Consider the following 26,775-nt stretch of genomic DNA (forward strand, 5'->3'; position numbering starts at 1 on the left):
AGCGTGTTTGATAGGAGTGAATGGAGACAAATGGTTTTTAATACTTGACGTGCTGTTGGAGTGTGAGCAAAGTAACATTTATGAAGGGATTCAGGGAAACCGGCAGGCCGGACTTGAGTCCTGGAGATGGGAAGTACAGTGCCTGCACTCTGAAGGAGGGGTGTTAATGTTGCAGTTTAAAAACTGTAGTGTAAAGCACCCTTCTGGCAAGACAGTGATGGAGCCAATGATGGTGAAAGTTTTTCTTTTTCGGGCCACCCTGCCTTGGTGGGAATCGGCCAGTGTGATAATAAAAAAAAAAAAAATAATAAACAAGAAACAATTAGCAGGAGATAGTATTATGACGTCGATTATTTGTGAAAAGGCTAGGCAGTTGTGCGATGATCTGGTAAAGAAATTGCCTGCAACTAGTGGTGATGTGAGTGAATTTAAGGCCAGCAAAGGTTGGTTTGAGAGATTTAAGAACCGTAGTGGCATACACAGTGTGGTAAGGCATGGTGAGGCTGCCAGTTCGGACCACAAAGTGGCTGAAAAATATGTGCATGAATTCAAGGAGTACATAGAGGCTGAAGGACTGAAACCTGAACAAGTGTTCAATTGTTATGAAACAGACCTCTTTTGGAAGAAAATGCTGAAGAGGACCTACATTACACAGGAGGAAAAGGCACTGCCAGGACACAAGCCTATGAAAGACAGGCTGACGCTCATGTTCTGTGCTAATGCTAGTGGGCATTTCAAAATGAAGCTGTTACTAGTGTACCATTCTGAAAATCCCAGAGTGTTCAGGAAAAACAATGTTATGAAGAGTAAATTGTGTGTGTTTTGGAAATCTAATAGTAAGGCATGGGTCACGAGGGAAATTTTCGTCGAGTGGTTCAATGAAGTGTTTGGCCCTAGTGTGAAGAATTACCTCCTGGAAAAGAAATTGGATCTCAAGTGCCTCCTAGTAATGGACAATGCACCTGCTCATCCTCCAAACTCGGATGATCTAATTTTCGAGGAGTTTGGGTTCATCACAGTAAAGTTCTTGCCCCCGAATACCACTCCTCTCCTCCAGCCCATGGACCAGCAGGTCATTGCAAACTTTAAAATCTCTACATCAAAACAATGTTTGAAAGGTGCTTGAATGTGACCTCAGACACTCACTTGACCCTAAGAGATTTTTGGAGAGAACACTTCAGAATCCTCCATTGCATAAGCCTTATAGGTATGGCTTGGGAGGGAGTGACTACCAGGACTTTGAACTCTGCTTGGAGAAAATTGTGGCCAGATTGTGTCGACAAGAGGGATTTTGAAGGGTTTGGGGCTGACCCTGATGAGCCTATGTCTGTTGTTAAATCTATTGTGGCACAGGGGAGTTCCATGGGGTTGGATGTGAGTTTGGAGGATGTGGAAGAGTTGGTGGAAGACCACAACGAAGAACTCATCACTGAGGAGCTGCAAGAGCTTCAGCAGCAAGAGCAACAGACTGCAGCTCAGAATCTTGCTGCAGAGGAGGAGGAAGAGAGATGGAAGAAGGTGCCTTCAGAAATTAAGGGGATTTTTGAAATGTGGGGTAAGATCGAAAGATTTATGGAGAAACATCACCCTGACAAGGCTGTTGCAAGCCATGTTCGCAACATGTACAGTGACAAAGTCTTGGCCCATTTTAGGGAAGTGTTAAAGAGATGCCAGAAACAGAGCTCTCTGGACAGTTATTTTGCAAGACAGGACTCCAGTGACTCTCAAGGTGGTCCTAGTGGCATTAAGAAACAGAGAAGAGAAGTAACCCCAGAAAAGCAATTGGTACCTGAGGCGTTGATGGAAGGGGATTCCCCTTCCAAACTGTAAATAATCCAATCTCTATCCTCCTCCAGTCTCCCATACACTAAGAAGAATTGCCAATAAAGGTAAGTGTTGTGCTGTTAATGTTTCATTCATCATGTCCCATTGTATTGTTTATGTACTACATCTATATTTCATGTAAAAAAAATTTTGGTTTTAATACTTCTGAGTGTCAGGAACAGATTAATTGTATTTACATTATTTCTTATGGGGAAAATTGATTCGAAAATCATAGATTTCGATAATAGTAGCACCTCCAGGAACGGATTAAATATGATAAACGAGGGACCACTGTATAGTAGGTTTTGTCAGTGTTAAGTGTAAGTTTATTGGCTGTCATCCAAGTCGATATTTTGAGCAGCTCCTCGTTAACAATGGTGTAAAGTACCTAGGATGGTCCAAAAAAGTCAGAGTGACTTACGTATTTCCATTGAGGTCCTTTTATATTTACACTTGTATTTACTTTTATACTTACACTTTTATACTTACACTTACCTTGGAGGAGATGTTAGTTTAATTAGTTAGTTTGATGGAGAAGATGCTGGCAGAGGTTTAGGTTGGTGGAAGACAGCAGGCTGGCATATGTTCAGCGACCCAATACACATCCAGCAACATTGGAGAATTTCTCTCGTGTCGTTTTTCTATCGCTTACTCGCTTAACTTGTTACACTGTTAATTATACACTTTATCACTGGCTGGCACTATAGCCTTTATTGATACCTGCTGCTTTAGTATCGTACATATCGTAGAATCACTGAATCACTGCAGAAGGCACATTCACCCCTCTCTCTTCCTCCTCCACTTTGGTACTTTACCACGAGTTTTTTCTTGAATTCTATTGTGCTTCTTTTCTTCTTTATCACAGAGCTGGCACTAGAAGCTTTCTTTGGGCTCATGGTGGCTTATTTAGCAGTTACAAGCACTAAAAACAATGAAATAATACAAAATATATCGCATATATGTGAGGAACCGTCCTCCCTGCCTTGTAAACAATGGCACACTGACTTTACATGGGCTCAGGCTGTGCAGACATGTTCGGGACAAATGCCCTTAACCGAGTTCTTGGGCATTAGCCAAGCCAATATTTTGACCCAGAAATGTGCCGCTGTCCAATTTTGGTGTTAGCCGCCGCTAGTGCTAGTGCCCCAAACCTATGTATGTTTTATTTTTCCTGCCTCCAAATTTGGCATGATTGGCCTGAGATGCCTGGTCAGCATAGAATGGGTCTTAACACTCGGTGTGCACCATATTAAAAAAAATCTGGGACTACTTAGTACCTTGTGGGAGCACCAGTTAAATTGAGCGCCAGCCAGAGCATAACGAAACAGCTGTAAATAACTTTATAGCTGCTATGAATAATGTCGACTGGCATAATGAGCTTGAAACTTATACAGACATTAATGAATGTATTAATAATTTTATAAAAAGAACTCACTACCTCTATAATAAGCATTGCCCTAAAAAACTAAACAGCTCTCAGCAAAGAGACTAAATAGTCCCTGGCTAACACCCACCATCCTCAAATCCATTAGCACAAAGCATCAATGTGAATAATAGTACAGAATGGGTCAAATAACTGGAGACCAGTCTAAGCATTAGTTGTCAGCCCTTACCAGCCTGATAAGAAGGTCTAAAAAATTGTATTATGAAAACAGATTACAAAATATCAAAGGTGATATAAAAAAGACCTGGAAAACCCTTTCTGAAATTCTAGGAACTACAAGGACATCCAAAAACAAAACAATCAGATTAACAAAATCAGACGAACCCCTAATCCCACCAACTGAAACAGCAAACAGACGAACCCCTAATCCCACCAACTGAAACAGCAAACAGACTCAATGTTTTCTTCTCCACCATAGGAAAGAATCTAGCAAGTAAAATCTCAAGCTCAAACACCTGTCCATCAGACTACCTCACAGGCACCTACCCGCATACACTATTCCTAGCTCCAATCAACCCAGCAGAGGTCTTGCTCTTCATCAACACCCTTTAGAACAAGGCAGGAGGCATAAACAACTTGCCTACTTTTATGTACAAAAAAAGCTTCTCAAGTACTGTCACCAATTATTACAACACTCTCTAACAAATCCATTGAATCCTCCACCTTCCCAGCAGTTCTCAAAATAGCAAGGGCTACCCCGATCCACAAAGGAGGTGATCGAGCCGACTTGAATAATTATTGACCAATTTCTAACTTAACATTACTCTCTAAAATCTTTGAAAAATTAATTCATAGATGGATCTATTCCTACCTCATCTCAAACAACATACTAAACCCCTGTCAGTTTGGATTCACTAATAACAAAAGCACAAATGATGCTATTATACACATGCTTGAACTAATATATACCGCTCTCGAGAAGAAAGAAGTGCCACTGGGAATTTTCATTGACTTACGTAAAGCTTTTGATACAGTCGACCATGAATTGCTGCACACTAAATTATCACACTATGGTATAAGAGGCCACTCTCTCAACTACCTAAAGTCATACCTTAGTAACAGAAGCCAATACATGTATGCAAATGGTGCAAACTCTTCCACTCAATCAATCACAGTAGGAGTCCCACAGAGAAGTGTCCTAGGACCACTCCTCTTACTCATCTACATCAATGACCTACCGAATGCATCACGGCTACTCAAACCCATATTATTTGCAGATGACACTACATACATCTTCTCACACTCAAACCCAGCCATACTCGCCAACACTGTCAGTGCTGAATTGCAGAAAATATCTACCTGGATGATGACGAATAAACTTACCCTAAATACTGACAAAACCTATGTCATTCAATTTGGAACCAGAGCTGCAAGTGTTCCACTTAACATAACACTAAATGGATCACCCATCACAAGACTAATGGAGGGAAAATTTCTAGGAATCCACCTAGACAGTAGCCTCAAATTCCAGACACATATACAACAAATTTCCAAGAAAATCTCTAAGACAGTAGGCATACTATCCAAGATACGGTGCTATGTTCCAGAATCAGCTGTCCTTGCACTGTATCACTCACTCATCTACCCTTATCTCACATATGGAATTTGTGCATGGGGATCAACATCAAATCACCCAAGGCCTCTAATAACCCAGCAAAAGACTGCAGTCAGATTGATAACAAATTCCGACTCACGACAGCATACTCCACCTCTATTCAAAAGTCTAAATTTTCTCACCATAAAGAACATCAACACTTATTCATGTGCCTACTACATACATAGAACAATACACGCAAACATAAACCCTCCACTCAAACTTCTCCTCACCAACCTTAACAGGACACACGACCATAACACAAGACACAAATCTCTTTTTGATGTACCCCGTGTCCATATCACACTGTGTAAAAACTCTATGCACATAAAGGGCCCCAAAATCTGGGATTCATTACCTGGTTACTAAAGTAACCAGGCCTGACAATTAATTTAAGACTCTTCTAAAAAAAACCACTTACTCACCCAGGACTAAATAATCAACACTCAATATTTAACATTACCAATAATTATCCCAATTACTTAAATCTTAAAACTTCAAGACAACATACAGTAAATTGATCATCTTGTTTGTTATACATTGTAATGTGACAAATCTGTACAACTATAATGCTTCAATATTGAAATGTTCAAATTTCGTTGTTTCAAATACTCAATTGTACTTCATATTGTAAATTGTTTATGGTAATTTTTACCACTTAACCTTTTATTGCTTGTTAATTTTAAGTTAATTTTAAGCCTGCCCATAATGCTCTGCATATAAGGGACTTTTGGCACATATGCCCAACTACTATAATTCCTTGTACAAATATGTATCATGTGCAAATAAACTATATGAATATGAATATGAACAGTGCAGCAAGCACCAAGGATTCACTGATGTAATGTCATATTAACACTTCCCTTTTGAGAGGAAAGTGATTGTAACCCCAAGTTTAGGGTCTCTCTGTCTGTCTCTGTCTCATTTTATCTGTCTTACTGGTACACACAAATACAATTATACATAGTGTAAATTACCTAGGATAACCTAAAAAATCTGAGGTGCTATACTGTGCTTGTAGATATAATGCATAAGAATACCTGTTGGTTCACAGTGGCTCTCTCTGAGACACAGAGAGAGACAAGCAGAGAGACAGAAAGAGGCAAGCAGAGAGACAGGAGGAGACAAGCAGATAGAGAGACAGATAATCAGAGACAGAGATACAAGCTCATCAAATGTCACCCTTTATCTCTGCACCCTCACTGTTACCCATCAAATGTCATCCCTTATCTCATCTTATATCTGCACTATCCCATCTCTGCACCCTCGCTGGCACCCATCAAATGTCATCCCTTATCTCATCTTATCACTGCCCTCCGGATGCTTGTTGTTACGTTGGTTTGTCCCTTATTACTTTGATAGTAAGGTTCTCACTACATGTTCTAGTGTGGGGTAGCTTTTTACTTAATGGCCTTATCTGTCTAGGGGTAATACTTACATCATGGCTGATCATCCTCAGTGTCTCTGATATCCTTTCACCAGCCCTCTTCACAGGTTATGTAAACTACTACTATAAAAATATAACTGTATTCTAAATAGATATGTACAGAATATACAATCACAGCAATCACATTTTCAAAACAAAAATCTACACACTCCTTAGCTGTTCTCCCACATGGTGTATCAGCAACCTTGTCCTTCTCTCTTCTTGACTAACTCTGGGCTAACCAGTGTTTTGACACACTTTATTCACCCTGGGTATGGTGGCCACAACTTAAGTTATAAAAACTCACCCCCGGAGCACACATAATGCCCCAAAAAGATAGAAAGAAGGACCCAGAGGTCCTGCCACCTTCATGTCAACAAACAGAGAGAGAGAGAGAGGGGGGGAGGAGCCTAGCTAAGCTCCTCCCACACCCACCAAAAACAAAAGATTGTTGCCAAGCATAATTCTCCAGTTACCACAATTCTACCACACCTTAATTTTACTTTTACAAAAAGAAATACAACTTTATAAACTACTTATTTAAATTGTGTGTTTGTGTGTCTATAGTATAACCTATTATATTGAGAAAAATGGCTTGACCCAGCTGCCTCTCAGTCATAAGGGTGATCTGCCCTTATGACATTTAGAGCTAAGTCCCCATCAATTCAATATAATTAGGTATTCCAGAGTAACTGTTACTTATAAATACATGTTGGGTCCTATAGCCCCATAACACTTGTCAGTGACACTTGTCTTACACATTGCTTCAAGGGAACTGCTTCCTTCTTCCTCCTCCTCCTCCTCCTTCCTTCTCATTTCTTCTTCTATACTCCTGTGTATTCAAAACATTGCTGGGACCTATAAATACTTTGTATATATTCGTAGACAATAGGAAATGACCAAGGCAGGTGTAAATGTCCACCTGTCAATGTGTTTGTGACAATTTGAGTACAATTTCAGTACCTAATATTAGTGTCAGAACAAATATTGGTTATGAAATGACAAGAACTACAATAAATTGTAATTATCAGAATATAAAAATTATGTAAAATAATATAAAAATGAGAAAAAATGGTATATCGGCAATACTTCTGCAAGCGGCAGGACTCGATGTTGCTGTCAGGTGAGCATTAAGTGCCAACTTTGCAGCCTCATATCTCAGTAAGTACTGACCCTAATTTTTTTATTTTAATCCTATAACACTTAGAAAAATTTTCTCTTTATTTCAATGAAGAAAATAGATTTTTTTTATTTTTCAGAATGTTCAGGGTACTGGGCGAGAGAACGTATACATATGTTTGGACCATTTAGGGGTTATAATATGAAAAAAATTTTTTAGGACCAGTACTTACCAAGATATAAGATTGCGAAGTTGGCTCTGGATGCTCACCTGACGGCAACATCGACTCCTGCCACTTGCAGAAGTGTTGCCGATATACATTATTTCTTGTTTTTATTTTAATTTATATAATTTTTATGTTCTGATAATTACAATTTACAGTGAACCCTCAGCTAACGATGGTATCAGCTAACATTAAATCCAGCTAATGATACATTTTAATGCAAAAAGTTTGCCTCGGCTAATGCTAAAAAACTCGCCCAACGTGAGTTGTTCAAGATGCGTCCATGTGTGGCCTGAGCGCGCCTCAGTTGTCCCGTGGGTGCCAGTGTTTACAAACCAGCCAGTGTGGTCGCATCCACGCATACAATTGGATCATTTCATATTATCACAGCGTTTTTAGTGATTGTACCTGCAAAATAAGCCACCATGGGCCCCAAGAAAGCTTCTAGTGCCAACCGTGCTATAAAAAAGGTGAAAATTACTATGGAAATGAAGAAAGAGATAATTGCTAAGTAATAAAGTGGAGTGAGTGTCTTGGAGCTGGCCAACAAAACGACAATCAAGGAAGCTGTTCTTGCAAAAGGTGCAAGTTTGTTTTCGAAACAGAGATCGCAAGTACTCGAAGATGTTGAGAGACTGTTATTGGTGTGGATAAACGAAAAACAGATAGCAGGAGATACCATCTCTCAAGCGATCATATGTAAAAAGGGTGGGAAATACATACTATCGTACCACGGTCAGCTGCTTCTGCACCACCATCAGCTGTTGCTACACCACAGTCAGCTGCTGCTGCACCACAGTCAGCTGCTGCTGAACCACGGTCAGCTGTTGCTGCACCAGTCAGTTGTTGCTGAACCACAGTCAGCTGCTGTTGCACCATGGTCAGCTGCTGCTGCACCACGGTGAGCTGCTGCTGTGCCACGTTCAGCTGCTGCTGCACCACGGTCAGCTGTTGCTGCACCACAGTCAGCTGCTACTGCACCACCATCAACTGTTTCTGACCAACATGACTTGTCCTGAACCTGTCCATGCAGCCCATTGTTTATTCTGGACCCTAGTTTGAAATTGGAATATTTTGAACTTTGCACTAAATTGGCCAAATTACCAATTTCCAATCACTTCATTTTGTAGTTGAAACAGTTGAGTTGGCAATTTCTTGTGCTCAATAGATAGAATAGAAATAATACTAGTGAAATAGCTAAGAATTTGGTAGACTGGAATAATGTAATTGGCCTAAAATGGGAGTCAAAATCAGCAAAATCGCCAATGCGTAAATATCGCTGACACATCAAAATTTGCTAGAGCACAGTTTCATCAGTTTCCCATCAAATTTCATACTTTTTGTTTTATTACCTTAAGAAAAAGATTCTCTACCATTTCATAAGAAAAAATAACAAAATTATTTTTTGAAAGTTCTTGGACACTGGTGTGCACTTTGAAATTTGGCCTCTGGTCCCTGAAAGGGTTAACAGGAGGCACTAGAGTGGCAATTTATTATCCAGGAGGTATTTCTTCACACTCGGGCCAAACACTTCATTGAACCATTCACAAATTATCGACTGCGCAACACTGTCTCCTGCTAACTTTCTCTCTGATGCACACCAACAACAAATTCTCCACTTCTTCAATTGTTTTGGATCTCTGTTTGGTTATTGCATTCACCCCTTTTGCAACATCAGCTTCCATGATTTCTTTTCTCTGCCACAGTGGAGCTGATCATTGATGGGGCCTTCCCATACATCCTGCCAAGTTCAATGCGTATGCCACTATCATATTTTTGAACAGTTTCTTTTTTCATTTCTACAGTGTTCCTCAATTTCTTTACCAAAGGACTGGCACTAGGAGCTTTGTTTGGGACCATGGTGGCTTATTTAGCAGTCACACGCAATAAACAAGTGCCAAAAGCAATGGATTATTACAAAATGTTTTGTATGACCTGGCAGGATATGTTCACTCACTGAGAAACAATGCTACACTGCCTGAGAATGCATGAAGGAGGCGGCTTTGTCTGTGCGTTGGGCACTGGACAGGTTCCATACGATCAACGAAAATGGAGGAAATCTACAAAAAACGGAACCAAAACAGTCGAAAATAGTCGACGGAAAGGGAAATTGGTGATACCGGAGATTGATGAAAAGAGAGGGTCCACTGTATTACTACTATTGTTACTACTACTATTACTACCACTATTACTATTGTTACTACTACTGTTACTACTACTATTACTACCATTATTACTATTATTACTACAGTGGTCCCTCGTTTTTCGTAATTAATCCGTTCCTGGAAATGTGACTATTATCGAAATTGACGGTTTTCGAATCTATTTTCCCCATAAGAAATAATGTAAATACAATTAATCCATTCCTGACACCCAGAAGTATTAAAACAATTTTTTTACATGAAATATAGATGTAGTACATACACAATACAATGGGATATGATGAATGAAACATTAACAGCATAACACTTACCTTTATTGGCGATTCTTCTTAGTGTATGGAAGACTGGAGGAGGAGAGAGATTGGATTAGTTACTGTTTGGAAAGGGAATCCCCTTCCATCAACACCTCAGGTACCAAGTGCTTTTCTGGGGCTACTTCTCTTCTCTGTTTCTTAATGTCACTAGGACCAGCTTGAGAATCACTGTACACCTGTGGCACTTAATACTTGTCCAGAGAGCTCTGTTTCTGGTGTCTTTTTAAAACTTCCCTAAAATGGGCCAAGACTGTCACTGTACATGTTGCCGACATGGCTTGCAAGAGCCTCGTCAGGGTGATGTTTCTCCATAAATCTTTCCATCTTACCCCACATTTCAAAAATCTCCTTAATTTCTGAAGAAGGCAACTTCTTCCAGCTCTCTTCCTCCTCCTCTGCAGCAATATTCTGAGCTGCAGTCTGTTGCTCTTCCTGCTGAAGCTCTTGCAGCTCCTCAGTGGTTAGCTCTTTGTTGTGGTCCTCCACCAACTCTTCCACATCCTCCAAACTCACATCCAACCCCATGGAACTCCCCAATGCCACAATAGATATCACAACTGTCGTAGGCTCATCAGGGTCAGCCCCAAACCCTTCAAAATCTCTCTTGTGGACACAATCTGGCCACAATTTTCTCCAAGTAGAGTTCAAAGTACTGGTAGTCACTCCCTATAAGGCTTATGCAATGGAGGATACTGAAGTGATCTTTCCAAAACTCTCTTAGGGTCAAGTGAATGTCTGAGGTCACATTAAAGCACCTTTGAAACATTGCTTTGGTGTAGACCGTTTTAAAGTTTGAAATGGCCTGCTGGTCCATGGGCTGGAGGAGTGGTACTAGGGGGCAAGAACTTTACTGTGGTGAACCCAAACTCCTCCAGAATTAGGTCATCCAAGTTTGGAGGATAAGCAGGTGTATTGTCCATTAGCAGGAGGCAGCACTTGAGATCCAATTTCTTTTCCAGGAGGTAATTTTTCACACTAGGGCAAAAATACTTCATTGAACCACTCGACGAAAATTTCCCTCGTGACCCACGCCTTATTATTAGCTTTCCAAAACACACACAATTTACTCTTCATAACATTGTTTTTTCTGAACACACTGGGATTTTCAGAATGGTACACTAGTAATGGCTCCACTTTGAAATCCCAACTAGCATTAGCACAGAACATGAGCATCAGCCTGTCTTTCATAGGCTTGTGTCCTTGCAGTCCTTTTTCCTCCTGAGTAATGTAGGTCCTCTTTGGCATTTTCTTCCAAAGAGGTCTGTTTTGTCACACTTGAACGCTTGCTAAGGTTTCAGTCCTTCAGCCTCTACTTATTCCTTGAATTCACTTAAGAATTTTGTAGCTGCAATTTTGTCCAAACTGGCAGCCTCGCCATGCCTTATCACACTGTGTATGCCACTATGGTTCTTAAATCTCTCAAACCAGCCTTTGCTGGACTTAAATTCACAAATATCAGTACTCGTTGCAGGCAATTTCTTTATGAGATCGTCATGCAGCTGCCTAGCCTTTTCACAAATAATCGACTGCATAAGACTATCTCCTGCTAATTGTTTCTCATTTATCCACACCAATAATAACTTCTCAATATCTTCGAGCACTGGTGATCTCATTTTTGTCAGCATATTTACCCCCTTTGCAACAACGGCTTACTTGGTTTTCTTTTTCTTGGCCACGATGGAAGCTATGGTTGTATGGGGTTTGTTATACATCCTGGCCAGTTCGGCCACATGTACGCCACTTTAATATTGTTCAATGATGTTTTTCTTTAATTCAATTGTATCTCTGACCTTCTTTACCAAAGGCCTGGCACTAGGAGCTTTGAAGCCATCGTAGCTTATTTAGCACTTGCAAGCACTAAAATGAATGGAATATTATGAGATATTTCGTATGAGCAAGTGAGGGGACTGTCACTCACTGGATGGTGACTAATAAACTTACCCTGAATACTGATAAAGCCTATTTCATTCAGTTTCGAAACAAAGCTGCAAATGATCCAATTAACATAACGCTAAATGGATCATCAGTCACAAGACTCACAGAGGGAAAATTCCTAGGTATCCACCTTGACAGTAGCCTTAAGTTCCAGACACACATACAACAAATCACCAAGAAAATCTCAAGGACTGTAGGCATACTATCAAAGATAAGGTACTACGTTCCACAATCAGCTCTCCTGGCACTGTACCATTCTCTCATATACCCTTATCTTACATATGGAATTTGTGCATGGGGATCAAGAACATCCAATCACCTAAAACCCCTAATAACCCAGCAAAAGGCAGCAGTAAGAATGATAACAAATTCCCTCTCCTGCCAGCATACTCCACCAATTTTCAAAAGTCTGAATCTGCTCACCATTAAGAACATCCATACTTATTCATTTGCCTACTACATACACAGAACAATACATGCAAATATAAACCCTCCACTCAAACTTCTCCTAACCAACCTAAACAGGACACATGACCACAACACAAGACACAGATCTCTTTTTAATATACCTTGTGTCCATATCACACTGTGTAAAAACTCTATGCACATAAAGGGCCCCAAAATATGGAATTCATTACTAGAAGATATTAAAGTAACCCAGTCTGAAAATCAATTTTAGACTCTTGTCAAAAGCCACTTAATCACCCTAGACTAAATGCTAAATACTCAGTACACACATACTCACTTATGTACTCCCACATCATAACTTCAGTAATAACTTTGAACCTTTTATCCATTGTTGACAGGAATATAATTGAATTATTGTTTTCGCAAAAGCATTTTTGAATATATGAATATATCTTTGTTGATGACACTGTGCTCTTGAGAGATTCTGAAGAGAAGTTGCAGAGGTTGGTGGATGAATTTGGTAGGGTATGTAAAAGAAGAAAATTAAAAGTGAATACAGGAAAGAGTAAGGTTATGAGGATAACAAAAAGATTAGGTGATGAAAGATTGGATATCAGATTGGAGGGAGAGAGTATGGAAGAGGTGAATGTATTCAGATATTTGCGAGTGGACGTGTCAGTGGATGGATCTATGAAAGATGAGGTGAATCATAGAATTGATAAGGGGAAAAGGGTGAGCGGTGCACTTAGGAGTCTGTGGAGACAAAGAACTTTGTCCTTGGAGGCAGAGAGGGGAATGTATGAGAGTATGGTTTTACCAACACTCTTATATGGGTATGAACCATGGGTGATGAATGTTGCAGCGAGGAGAAGGCTGGAGGCAGTGGAGATGTCATGTCTGAGGGCAATGTGTGGTGTGAATATAATGCAGAGAATTCGTAGTTTGGAAGTTAGGAGGAGGTGCGGGATTTCCAAAACTGTTGTCCAGAGGGCTGAGGAAGGGTTGTTGAGGTGGTTTGGACATGTAGAGAGAATGAAGTGAAACAGAATGACTTCAAGAGTGTATCAGTCTGTAGCGGAAGGAAGGCGGGGTAGGGGTTGGCCTAGGAAAGGTTGGAGGGAGGGGTAAAGGAGGTTTTGTGTGCGAGGGGCTTGGACTTCCAGCGGGCATGTGTGAGTGAGCGTGTTAGATAGGAGTGAATGGAGACAAATGGTTTTTAATACTTGATGTGCTGTTGGAGTGTGAGCAAAGTAACATTTATGAAGGGATTCAGGGAAACTGGCAGGCCGGACTTGAGTCCTGGAGATGGGAAGTACAGTGCCTGCACTCTAAAGGAGGGGTGTTAATGTTACAGTTTAAAAACTATAGTGTAAAACACCCTTCTGGCAAGACAGTGATGGAGTGAATGATGGTGAAAGTTTTTTTTTTTCGGGCCACCCTGCCTTGGTGGGAATCGGCCAGTGTGTTAATAATAATAATAATATCTTTTGTTTTATACAAATTAGATTCACTTATAATTAATAATCTACTCTACAACTATGAAATAATTACTATCCTACTGTACAACTATGATATAATCCTTAGTGTTAAGTAGTCTGTAAGCCAATACTGTTAAGTTGGCTCATAATGCCTAGGCATATTAGAGGCTCTCTTTGCATTGCAACCTACTTTTGTAAATACAAAATCTCAATGTACTGTTTGCAAAGACATAAAATAAATAAATAATTACTACTACTGTTACTACTACTATTACTACTGCTGTTACTACTAGTATTACTACTACTGCTGTTACTACTACTGTTACTATTACTGTTACTGCTACTGTTACAACACAGGAAGGCTGGCAGTGATGCCCATTGACACTCATTGCCTTAGATCACTATGTTTTTTAGCACATCCATTTTTTTTCCCTCCCTGTAGGATGATTTTTTTTTCCACGTCCACATACATATGTGTGTATGTGTGTGTATATATATATATATATATATATATATATATATATATATATATATATATATATATATATATATATATATATATATATATATATATATATATATATATATATATATATATATATATATATATATATATATATATATATATATATATATATATATATATATATATATATATATATATATATATATATATATATATATATATATATATATATATATATATATGTATATATATATATATATATATATATATATAATATATATACATATACATATATATATATATATATATATATATGTATATATATATAAGATATAAGCGACTATTGGCAGAAAGGTGGGCTAGTGCAAAGATGAGTAGTGGGGGGGTTGAAGAGGGTTGGAATAGTTTTAAAAATGCAGTATTAGAATGTGGGGCAGAAGTTTGTGGTTATAGGAGGGTGGGGGCAGGAGGAAAGAGGAGTGATTGGTGGAATGATGAAGTAAAGGGTGTGATAAAAGAGAAAAAGGTAGCTTACGAGAGGTTTTTACAAAGCAGAAGTGTTATAAGAAGAGCAGAGTATATGGAGAGTAAAAGAAAGGTGAAGAGAGTGGTGAGAGAGTGCAAAAGGAGAGCAGATGAAAGAGTGGGAGAGGCACTGTCAAGAAATTTTAATGAAAATAAGAAAAAATTTTGGAGTGAGTTAAACAAGTTAAGAAAGCCTAGGGAAAGTATGGATTTTTCAGTTAAAAACAGAGTAGGGGAGTTAGTAGATGGGGAGAGGGAAGTATTAGGTAGATGGCGAGAATATTTTGAGGAACTTTTAAATGTTAAGGAAGAAAGGGAGGCGGTAATTTCATGCACTGGCCAGGGAGGTATACCATCTTTTAGGAGTGAAGAAGAGCAGAATGTAAGTGTGGTGGAGGTACGTGAGGCATTACGTAGAATGAAAGGGGGTAAAGCAGCTGGAACTGATGGGATCATGACAGAAATGTTAAAAGCAGGGGGGGATATAGTGTTGGAGTGGTTGGTACTTTTGTTTAATAAATGTATGAAAGACAGGAAGGTACCTAGGGATTGGCGGAGAGCATGTATTGTCCCTTTATATAAAGGGAAAGGGGACAAAAGAGATTGTAAAAATTATAGAGGAATAAGTTTACTGAGTATACCAGGAAAAGTATACGGTAGGGTTATAATTGAAAGAATTAGAGGTAAGACAGAATGTAGAATTGCGGACGAGCAAGGAGGCTTCAGAGTGGGTAGGGGATGTGTAGATCAAGTATTTACATTGAAGCATATATGTGAACAGTATTTAGATAAAGGTAGGGAAGTTTTTATTGCATTTATGGATTTAGAAAAGGCATATGATAGAGTGGATAGAGGAGCAATGTGGCAGATGTTGCAAGTATATGGAATAGGTGGTAAGTTACTAAATGCTGTAAAGAGCTTTTATGAGGATAGTGAGGCTCAGGTTAGGGTGTGTAGAAGAGAGGGAGAATACTTCCCGGTAAAAGTAGGTCTTAGACAGGGATGTGTAATGTCACCATGGTTGTTTAATATATTTATAGATGGGGTTGTAAAAGAAGTAAATGCTAGGGTGTTCGGGAGAGGGGTGGGATTAAATTATAGGGAATCAAATTCAAAATGGGAATTGACACAGTTACTTTTTGCTGATGATACTGTGCTTATGGGAGATTCTAAAGAAAAATTGCAAAGGTTAGTGGATGAGTTTGAGAATGTGTGTAAAGGTAGAAAGTTGAAAGTGAACATAGAAAAGAGTAAGGTGATGAGGGTATCAAATGATTTAGATAAAGAAAAATTGGATATCAAATTGGGGAGGAGGAGTATGGAAGAAGTGAATGTTTTCAGATACTTGGGAGTTGACGTGTCGGCGGATGGATTTATGAAGGATGAGGTTAATCATAGAATTGATGAGGGAAAAAAGGTGAGTGGTGCGTTGAGGTATATGTGGAGTCAAAAAACGTTATCTATGGAGACAAAGAAGGGAATGTATGTAAGTATAGTAGTACCAACACTCTTATATGGATGTGAAGCTTGGGTGGTAAATGCAGCAGCGAGGAGACGGTTGGAGGCAGTGGAGATGTCCTGTCTAAGGGCAATGTGTGGTGTAAATATTATGCAGAAAATTCGGAGTGTGGAAATTAGGAGAAGGTGTGGAGTTAATAAAAGCATTAGTCAGAGGGCAGAAGAGGGGTTGTTGAGGTGGTTTGGTCAATTAGAGAGAATGGATCAAAGTAGAATGACATGGAAAGCATATAAATCTATAGGGGAAGGAAAGAGGGGTAGGGGTCGTCCTCGAAAGGGTTGGAAAGAGGGGGTAAAGGAGGTTTTGTGGGCGAGGGGCTTGGACTTCCAGCAAGCGTGCATGAGCGTGTTAGATAGGAGTGAATGGAGACGAATGATACTTGGGACCTGATGATCTGTTGGAGTGTGAGCAGGGTAATATTTAGTGAAGGGATTCAGGGAAACCGGTTATTTTCATATAGTCGGACTTGAGTCCTGGAAGTGGGAAGTACAATGCCTGCACTTTAAAGGAGGGGTTTGGGATATTGGCAGTTTGGAGGGATATGTTGTGTATCTTTATACGTATATGCTTCTAAGCTGTTGTATTCTGAGCACCTCTGCAAAAGCAGTGATAATGTGTGAGTGTGGTGAAAGTGTTGAATGATGATGAAAGTATTTTCTTTTTGGGGATTTTCTTTCTTTTTTGGGTCACCCTGCCTCGGTGGGAGACGACCGACTTGTTGAAAAAAAAAAAAAAAAATGTTTGTATTATATGTTCTGTGCCCTGTTCCTGCAAGAGAGAGACCGAGTTTTTTTTTTGCAGCCAGTCATGGTCAGGGACAACCATAGTGGTTGTGGTCGAGCGAATGTAGACAGCCTATGCAGTCTGCCAGCTGTGTGAAATGTAGACTGTAAGCCTACATGCCTAGTTCCCATAGTTTTCACCAGAGGGCAAGCCAGTGGGCATGCCAGCCTGCCCACACCTGCCTCTCTCTCTCTCTCTCTCTCTGGCAGCCAAGCTCACTCAGTCAACAGGCCTACTCCTTTCTCCCTTGCTGGGCATGGCCCTCCTGGGTCAGGGCATCATTAACACACTGCCTGTGTAACCACGATTATCACAAATAAAATAAGAAGTTTCCAAAGCCTTATTGACACAATTATCTTTAGAAAACACTACTGTTACTACTACTATCACTACTCATACTATTACTACTACTACTATTACTGCCACTGTTACTACTACTATTACTATTACTGTTGCTACTACTATCACTACTACTACTACTAGTATTACTGTTACTATTACTACTACTATTACTGATACTGTTACTATCACTATTACTACTATTGCTGCTGATGCTGCTGTGGTTGCTGCTGCTGCTGCTGTGGTTGCTGCTGCTGCTGCCACTGCCATCGCCGCCACCGCCGTCTTCGTCACTACTACTGTTGATACTACAGGCCGGCCATCACTAATCTGGCATAATTGGGACCTATAGTGTGCTGGATTAGTGAGTTTGCTAGATTACAGAGTGGTTAGGTTAGAATACACTTAACTCTTTCAGGGTTGGCAGGCCTTCTCCCAAACCTGTTCTTAGGGTCGGAAAAAATTTGAAAAAATAAAATATTTTTTTCTTATGAAAAGGTGGAGTTTTTTTTTTCTAAACATTATAGGCTAAGCAAAAAATTTTTACCATTAATACTTACCGAGATATGGAGGTGTGAAGTTGACAGAAAATGACCGACATATGGCAACATCGCCAACTACCGGTCACCAGGTATTCGTTTATTTTGATTTTTTGGTACTTTTTTCTATTATTTTATAATTTTTTTTCAAGTAACTTTTATGGCCTGTGAGATCAATATGAGCACTATTTATTTTTATTTATTTATTATTTGGACATGATACATAGCTGTACAAATGATATACAGTGGTTGAATGTACATGCCAAAAGCCCCTTGTGTGTAGAGCATTGTGGGAAGACTTTATATTAACTTAAGATTAACTAAGCAATGATATATTCAGTGGTAAAAAATACAGTAAAAAATTACAAAATGAAGTACAAATTATTATTTCAAATAAGCTTTATATTTGTACAAATTTGTAGCACAATTTATAATATAATCCGGTCAAATCGAATAAAATCAATGATCTGTAGTGCAGAAACAGGTCATATGGTCATTTGATGAGTTACTGAGCATTCAAGAGAATGGACTATTCTATTAGGTAATGTAATTACAAAAAACATAATTTGATAGGGTCACAGGTTATATATTTATGAGATACAGTTAATCAGTATTTATTTAGTTGTGAGTAAGTGATTTTTAAGAAGAATCTTGAACTGATAAACGGACAGTGTTTCTTTTATATTCACAGGTAATGAATTCCAGATTTTTGGGCCTTTTATGTGCATTGCGTTTTTACATAGTGTGAGATGGACACGAGGAACATCAAGGAGTGATCTGTGCCTTGTGTTATGGTCATGTGTTCTGTTGAGGTTGGTAAAGAAAAGTTTGAGGGGAGGGTATATATCTGAGTTAAGTGTTCTATGTATGTAGTAGGTACAATAATAAGTATGGATGTTTTGTACGGTGAGTAAGTTTAGAGTTTTGAATATTGGTGGAGTATGCTGCCTGTAGTGGGAATTTATCATTATTCTGACTGCAGCCTTTTGTTGGGTAATTAATGGTCTGAGATGGTTTATTGTTGTTGAGCCCCATGCACAAATTCCATAGGTGAGATAGGGGTAAATGAGTGAGTGATATAGGGCCAGGAGGGCTGGCTGTGGAACATGGTACCATATCTTTGATAGTATGCCTACGGTCTTGGAGATTTTCTTGGAAATGTGTTGTATATGTGTTTGAAATTTGAGTCTATTATCAAGGTGGATTCCTAAGAACTTTCCCTCTGTGAGCTTTGTGATAGGTCATCCGTTTATCATTATGTTAAGAGGGACATTTGTAGTTCTGTTGCCAAACTGTATGAAATAAGTTTTGTCAATATTGAGAGTAAGTTTGTTAATTATCATCCAGGTAGATATTTTCTGTAATTCGGTATTTACAGTATTGGATAGGATGACTGGGCTTGGTTGAGAGAAGACATATGTAGTGTCATCTGCAAATAGTGTGGGTTTGAGTAGTTGCAATGCATTTGGTAGGTCATTTATGTAAATGAGAAAGAGAAGAGGTCTAACGACACTTCCCTGTGGGACACCAACTGTAATTGGCTGTGTGGAAGAGTTTGCTCCATTTGTGTGTGTTACGTTGGTTTGTCCCTTATTACTTTGATAGTAAGGTTCTCACTACATGTTCTAGTGTGGGGTAGCTTTTTACTTAATGGCCTTATCTGTCTAGGGGTAATACTTACATCATGGCTGATCATCTTGAGTGTCTGATATCCTCTCACCAGCCCTCTTCACAGGTTATGTAAACTACTACTATAAAAATATAACTGTATTCTCAATAGATATGTACAGAATATACAGTTACAGCCTCACATTTTCAAAACAAAGATCTACACACTCCATAGCTGTTCTCCACATGGTGTATCTCTACAATTTTGTCCTCTCTTCTTGACTAACTCTGGGCTAACCAGTGTTTTGACACACTTTAGTCACCCTGGGTATGGTGGCCACAACTTAAGTTATAAAAACTCACCCCTGGAGCACACATAATGCCCCAAAAGATAGAAAGAAGGACCCAGAGATCCTGCCACCTCCATGTCAACAAGAGAAGAGAGAGAGAGAGAGACAAGGGGAGAGGGAGGAGCCTAGCTAAACTCCTCCCACCAAAACAAAAGACTGTTGCCAAGCACAGTTCTCTTGTTACCACAATTCTACTATACCTTATTTTACTGTTACAAAAAGAAATACAACTTCATAAACTACTTATTTAAATTGTGTGTGTGTGTGTGTATTACCTGGAGTTTACCTGGAGAGAGTTCCGGGGGTCAACGCCCCCGCGGCCCGGTCTGTGACCAGGCCTCCTGGTGGTTCAGAGCCTGATCATCCAGGCTGTTACTGCTGGCTGCACGCAAACCAACGTACGAGCCACAGCCCGGCTGATCAGGAACCGACTTTAGGTGCTTGTCCAATGCCAGCTTGAAGACTGCCAGGGGTCTGTTGGTAATCCCCCTTATGTATGCTGGGAGGCAGTTGAACAGTCTTGGGCCCCTGACACTTATTGTATGGTCTCTTAACGTGCTAGTGACACCCCTGCTTTTCACTGGGGGGATGTTGCATCGTCTGCCAAGTCTTTTGCTTTCGTAGTGAGTGATTTTCGTGTGCAAGTTCGGTACTAATCCCTCTAGGATTTTCCAGGTGTATATAATCATGTATCTCTCCCGCCTGCGTTCCAGGGAATACAGGTTCAGGAACCTCAAACGCTCCCAGTAATTGAGGTGTTTTATCTCCGTTATGCGCGCCGTGAAGGTTCTCTGTACATTTTCTAGGTCAGCAATTTCACCTGCCTATTATATTGAGAAAAAAGGCTTGACCCAGCTGCCTCTCAGTCATAAGAGTGATCAGCCCTTATGACATTTAGAGCAAAGTCCCCGTCAGTTCAACATAATTAGGTATTCCAGAGTAACTGTTACTTATAAATACATGTTGGGTCCTATAGCCCCATAACACCCCCACCTCCAGACGAAGTCTCACAAAAGCTAGCCGTGTCCCTCAGGATACGGCTAGTAAAAAGTATATTGCTTAAGTCTGAAGGCGGTAAGCAAGACTACTAGAAATGTTACATATTTCCCAGCACCATAACTACTCTGCACTTTACTGTTATTTACAACAGATCGCAGAATATTTTAGAAAAGGATTTTAACCATACCCATATACTCAAGGGTGTAACTATTTACAATTTTAGTGGCTTTTAAAAACAATACACATTACAATGCAAGAATTGCACACAATGTCCACTGTGAAAGCCCGCACCAACAGGCCTGTGCCTCTGCTGCAGTAATGTAGCAAGCAACTGGTACTCCAGGGTGGCATCTTCCCGATCAGGAGACGAGAGTAGAGCCAAACCCAAAGCAGTCAGGTGTACACCAGGCAGGAAACTTCACAAAACATGTCAAGGTGTCTCTCACTTGGTGGCCGAACCAAACAGTGAGACTTCCAGTCAACACTCAGGATCCTTAACATGGTCAGGCACTTGCCCATCTTCCGAGGTCCCACTCCACACAGATCCTCCAAACTTATGAAGAGGAGGCTGACATAGAACATGGAGGGGTCCAAGAGACCACAAAGGCAATCGTCAGGCCGTTTTGTATATAGAGCACACCAAGACACAATATCACATACCTTCCTGAACGTCTCATGTTACCGAAGGTTGTCAACCACTGCCTAAACTCACATTTACGTACACACTGACCCTCGTCACACTTTTGGCTCCGACTCGACTCCTTCACAGTCAGATGGCTGGTAGAGAGTACTCAGGCTCGCCGAGAGTTCACCACTGCAAAAACAACAAGGTCAGCACAAGACAAACACTATGTACAAAGTATGCACCATGCATCTACATGAAACATCTAGAGAGAGCATCAGCAACCACATTCTCTGAGCCTTTTATATATTTGACTTCCAAATTAAAAGGCTGTAGGAACAAAGCCCATTTTAAGAGTCTGATTTTAGTCACTATGCACAGGAACAGGATGAAGAGATCTTGAGGCATATACAAATGCTGAATAGCCAGCCCCAATATGAAAATTTTCTTTCCTGTGGTAAAATGTTGACATTTAAACTTAGAAGGTTGTTCATAGATAGTAACAGTTCTGCAACCTCTTGCAGTGCAACAACAAACACCAAAGACATCTCTTTGCACCCTGGTTGGATACATCAAGTTTACACAAATACCATCACGTTCCATCTCACACACAAATTTTAAGCACACAATGAACACAATTTGCATTACACACATTAAAATGGTACTGGAACACAGGCCATGGAAATCACATCTTCCTGCCCCATGTTTTAGTTTATTTAAAATGTTTGCATCTCTTACTGCATCAGTATCAATCTTTCTAATCCTGTAAACCTTAGTTGTTAAATGTACTTTGTGGTAGTCAGTGTTTATGCCCAGTGTGCCATCTAATTTGGGAACCATGAAGCATGGGAATGCCCACTGACTCTCACTAAGCACTACAACTTGGTGGTGGAAGAATTTCACTTCTTCCTCTACATCCAAATTTTTCATACAGATTTTTCCCACACAAAAATTGTTGAATTGGCTCAGCTTCCTTAACAATTTCTTCATGGAGTTCAACTTTTCCCCATTACTGACATCCCAAACTTTTATAAAGTTCCAAGGTGACTGAGCCAACTCTCCAACATTTTTCTCATTAAAACCAAGCATGCATTTCCCAAAATCTTTTACACACATGTTATTTCTTAAATACACTTTTGGTATTTCAAACAGATTATTGTTTTGCAGCCCTTTACATTCCATTAAAACATTGGTCTCTCTGAATTTTTGACATAACTTCAAACCCTTTGACCGGCTACTGTGTACATTATACTCATTCTTTTCTTGCTTGGGGGTGTGGGTTTTATATCTAACCCCTGGGAACTTCCCCCACAACATGTTCAGCTCACAGCAACTTTCCATACAGATTTTCACATGAATTGGCTCCAGTATCAGCACTTCCTCTCCAGCCTCCAGAGTATCATGGTCCACATTATGGTCCCACATCATCATCCTGGTCTGGTTGATGGGCACGTTCACTGGTACCATCCACCTCAAACGAGCCAAACAGCGTCTGAAACTGAGAAAAAGCTCCGAGGGGGGAGCATCACCATCCTCCCCAAGCCAATAGCTCAGAGATTCCAGAGTGCTTCCCCACTCAGCAAATACAAAGAAAGGGATCCTCTCATCCCAGTTGTTAGTATTGTCTATACCATAGGCTTGCATCATTGTTTTGAGGGTTTGATGTAATTTCTTTATTTCCCCTTGAGATGGAGAGTGATACACAGTTGAACACTGAGGCTCTACTTTTAATCCCTTCAAAAAATTTCTAAAAGACTTTAAGGTAAAGTTAGGCCCTTGGTCTTTTTGCATTGCTTGAGGAAAACCAACATGAAAAAAGAACTTCATCAAAACCCTTAAGACTACACGAGCTGTTATCTTATGCAGAGGGACTGCTTCCAGGTACCTGGTAGTGGAGCAAATAATTGTGAGTAAATAATCATTTCCCAGTTTGGTCCTTGGGACTGGACAAAGTACTGTACATCTACTACCAGCTTGCTGAAGGGTTCACCTGGTTCTGAAATAGACTGAAGGGGAACAGGTTTAATACTTTGGCTAAGTTTCCCTATAAATTGAGAGACATGATAGGTCTCGATATACTCTCTGACAGTCTCCCACAGCTGAGACCAGAAGAAATGCCTGGAAACCTTGGACATCACCATCTGGGGACAAAACTCTTGTTCTCCTTCCATCAATACTGCAAACAGAGGTGAATTCTATGTAAGAGTTTCCTCCCTGAAATGAAAACACTTATTTAACTGTAAAATCTCTTCCTCAGCAACAGCGACATTTTTCTGCACAGAAATTAATTGCACCCTAGTAGGTGCAGCCCCTCTCGCACTATTTAACTGATCCATTCTCCAATCATGCTCAGCTCTGGCTGGAACATCCTTTTCTTCAGTTGACTGCAGTTCAACATCAGAAAGCAGAGTTACCAAACTTAAGCCCTCACCATCCTCATGAGAAATATCATGAAGACTGTTGGTAGCATGATCATGAGCCATACTTCTCATGGTGGAACCATCAGGGAGAAGGTCTGGCAGGGTTTTCCTAGCCATTTCCTCCCAACATTTGGGACTTGGTTTCCCCCAAACTAGTTGTTCCTCACTGTCTAACAGGCCCATAACATTATTCCCTAATAAGAGGTCGACCCCTTTGAAGGGAATTTCATCTGAGATACCTACAGGGAGATAACCAACTTGGTATGCAGATTCTACCCATAATTTGTGTACAGGTGTCCTTATGGTTGAACCCGTAATACCCTTCAACAATATATCTACCCCAGTATAGGTATCCTTAGACACTGGCAGCACTCCAGCACGTAACAAAGAGTAGGTGCTACATCCATCTCTCAAGGACAATATGTTTCCAACTCTGCCTACATCCTTTTGCAAACCAACTGCGGACCTACTAGAAAATATACACATCCTGGGGTCTAGATCCAAAGGTTCCTCCTCACCTTGCCTTGAAGACCTAATGCAGGCAACTGGATGTATCTCTGCAGTTAGAGTCCTCTGGGGTGGTTCCTCCCTTTCCTGATCTCGCCGCCTTGACCAGCAAAACTTTTGTGTGTGTCCAGTTTTGTTACAGTAGTAACAGGCATAACTCTTAAAGGTATTTTTACCATTTGGTGTAGGACTGGTACTGTTTACTCGAGGACCTGAAACATTATCTGATTGTCTAGGTAAACTTTGAACTCCAGCTGACTTACCTTTTCCTTCTATTTTAGAGGGCACCTCAGCCTTCATTTGTCCCTGAAAATTCTTGTCCCACTTACCTTTATGACCATAGGACTTGGAATAAGGTTTAGAATGAGTGGGAAAATTTTCAGAAGCAGCATGACTGTTTTTACTTACCAATTCCCTGCGAGCCAAGAATCGGTCACCTAGATCCAGTGCTTCTGAAAGATTATCTGGGTTTTTGTCCTCCAAATATTCTCTGAGGTCAACAGGGATTGTATTGTACAATTCCTCATGAACCATCAGATCTACTAATTTGTTATAGTCTTTATTAACTCCTTTAGAACAAACCCATTTCTTAAAAAGGAACAGTTTCTCATTCCCAAACTCAGTTAAGGTCTGCCCATCCCGAAATTTTTTATTTCTGAACTTATGTCTATATTTCTCAGGTATCATTTGGTAGGCAAGCAATATTTCCTCTTTAATTTTATCATAATTAGAAAAATTTTGCCCCTCCAGAGTCTCTACTCTCTGGAATCCTTTACCCACAAGTTGTGTGCAAACTAGGGTAGCCCACTTCTGTTTGGGCCATCCTTGCTCCAGAGCAGTCTTCTCAAAAAAAGAAAAATATCTATCTGGGTCACTCTCTGTAAACTTAGGGACAAAATTTGCAGCTTTAGTTATGTTAAAGTACTGCTCAGGCTCTTGTTCTGAACCTCCTAACCTTTGACGTTCTTCCTCCTTAGCTTTCATTAATTTCATTTCAGCCTCTAGTACTGCTAATTTAAGTCTCATTCTCTCCATTTCCATATCACCTGGAATAGGTGATCCCTCATGTTCACTGTTAACAGGCATGTTTACTGATGAATTATTACCTTCTTCCCTGAAGCCTAAAAAGTTTAAAGACTCATCTTCTGACATAGTTTTTATCTTTAAACACTTGCTTCCCTCTTACAGTATCAGTGGACAAAGTTTTCCCACAGGCACATAAAATAACACAAATTGAATGTAAACTATGCACATAGCACTTACCATAACCATAACAAAAATGTGTTACTCAACCTTTCTCCCACCTTAGGAGAAAAACAACCTGTAACCTAATATATGAAAACAACACTTCCACTGACACCACCTTGGTAAATCTTCTACCAGAAACATGCAACTGTTATTACCCCATACCAGTACATATAGTTCAAAGAATGTTTTGAGTTATTTTAGCAGTCAAATAGCTCTCCCGGTCAAGCTCCCATGTTACGTTGGTTTGTCCCTTATTACTTTGATAGTAAGGTTCTCACTACATGTTCTAGTGTGGGGTAACTTTTTACTTAATGGCCTTATCTGTCTAGGGGTAATACTTACATCATGGCTGATCATCTTGAGTGTCTGATATCCTCTCACCAGCCCTCTTCACAGGTTATGTAAACTACTACTATAAAAATATAACTGTATTCTCAATAGATATGTACAGAATATACAATTACAGCCTCACATTTTCAAAACAAAGATCTACACACTCCATAGCTGTTCTCCACATGGTGTATCTCAACAATTTTGTCCTCTCTTCTTGACTAACTCTGGGCTAACCAGTGTTTTGACACACTTTAGTCACCCTGGGTATGGTGGCCACAACTTAAGTTATAAAAACTCACCCCTGGAGCACACATAATGCCCCAAAAGATAGAAAGAAGGTAGGTAAGACACATAGGCAACAGTTAGGCAACTTTATTCCGAAACGTTTTGCCTACACAGTAGGCTTCTTCAGTCGAATACAGAAAGTAGGCAGGAACAGTAGAGATGTGAAGACGATGTAATCAGTCCATCACCCTTGAAGTCGTAGAATTTGAGGTTGTCAGTCCCTCAGCCTGGAGAAGTTCAGTTCCATAGTCAGGAACTATCTGAAGATCAAGCGACAGTGCGGAGACTTAAATACTGTCAGAAG

General features: G+C 40.0%; 1 protein-coding gene across 8 annotated transcripts in view; it reads left to right on the top strand.

Annotated features, from left to right (window-relative positions):
- Nucleotides 1-26,775, top strand: part of LOC128691432 (mitochondrial tRNA methylthiotransferase CDK5RAP1) — a 249,894-nt gene that overhangs the window by 80,473 nt on the left and 142,646 nt on the right. Inside the window, exon 4 of one of the 8 annotated variants that reach the window (XM_070091688.1) lies at nt 17,875-18,037. The exons of the other annotated variants lie outside the window; for them this stretch is intronic. Within the exon in view, the coding sequence (XP_069947789.1) occupies nt 17,875-17,899 (25 nt within the window). The 3' untranslated portion in view covers nt 17,900-18,037. Of the gene's footprint in view, nt 1-17,874; nt 18,038-26,775 lie in introns of those variants that run through there. 8 annotated transcript variants of the gene reach the window in all.

The sequence above is a fragment of the Cherax quadricarinatus genome, chromosome 36 (genome assembly GCF_038502225.1).
Source record: "Cherax quadricarinatus isolate ZL_2023a chromosome 36, ASM3850222v1, whole genome shotgun sequence".
In the NCBI taxonomy this organism is placed as follows: Eukaryota; Metazoa; Arthropoda; class Malacostraca; order Decapoda; family Parastacidae; genus Cherax; species Cherax quadricarinatus.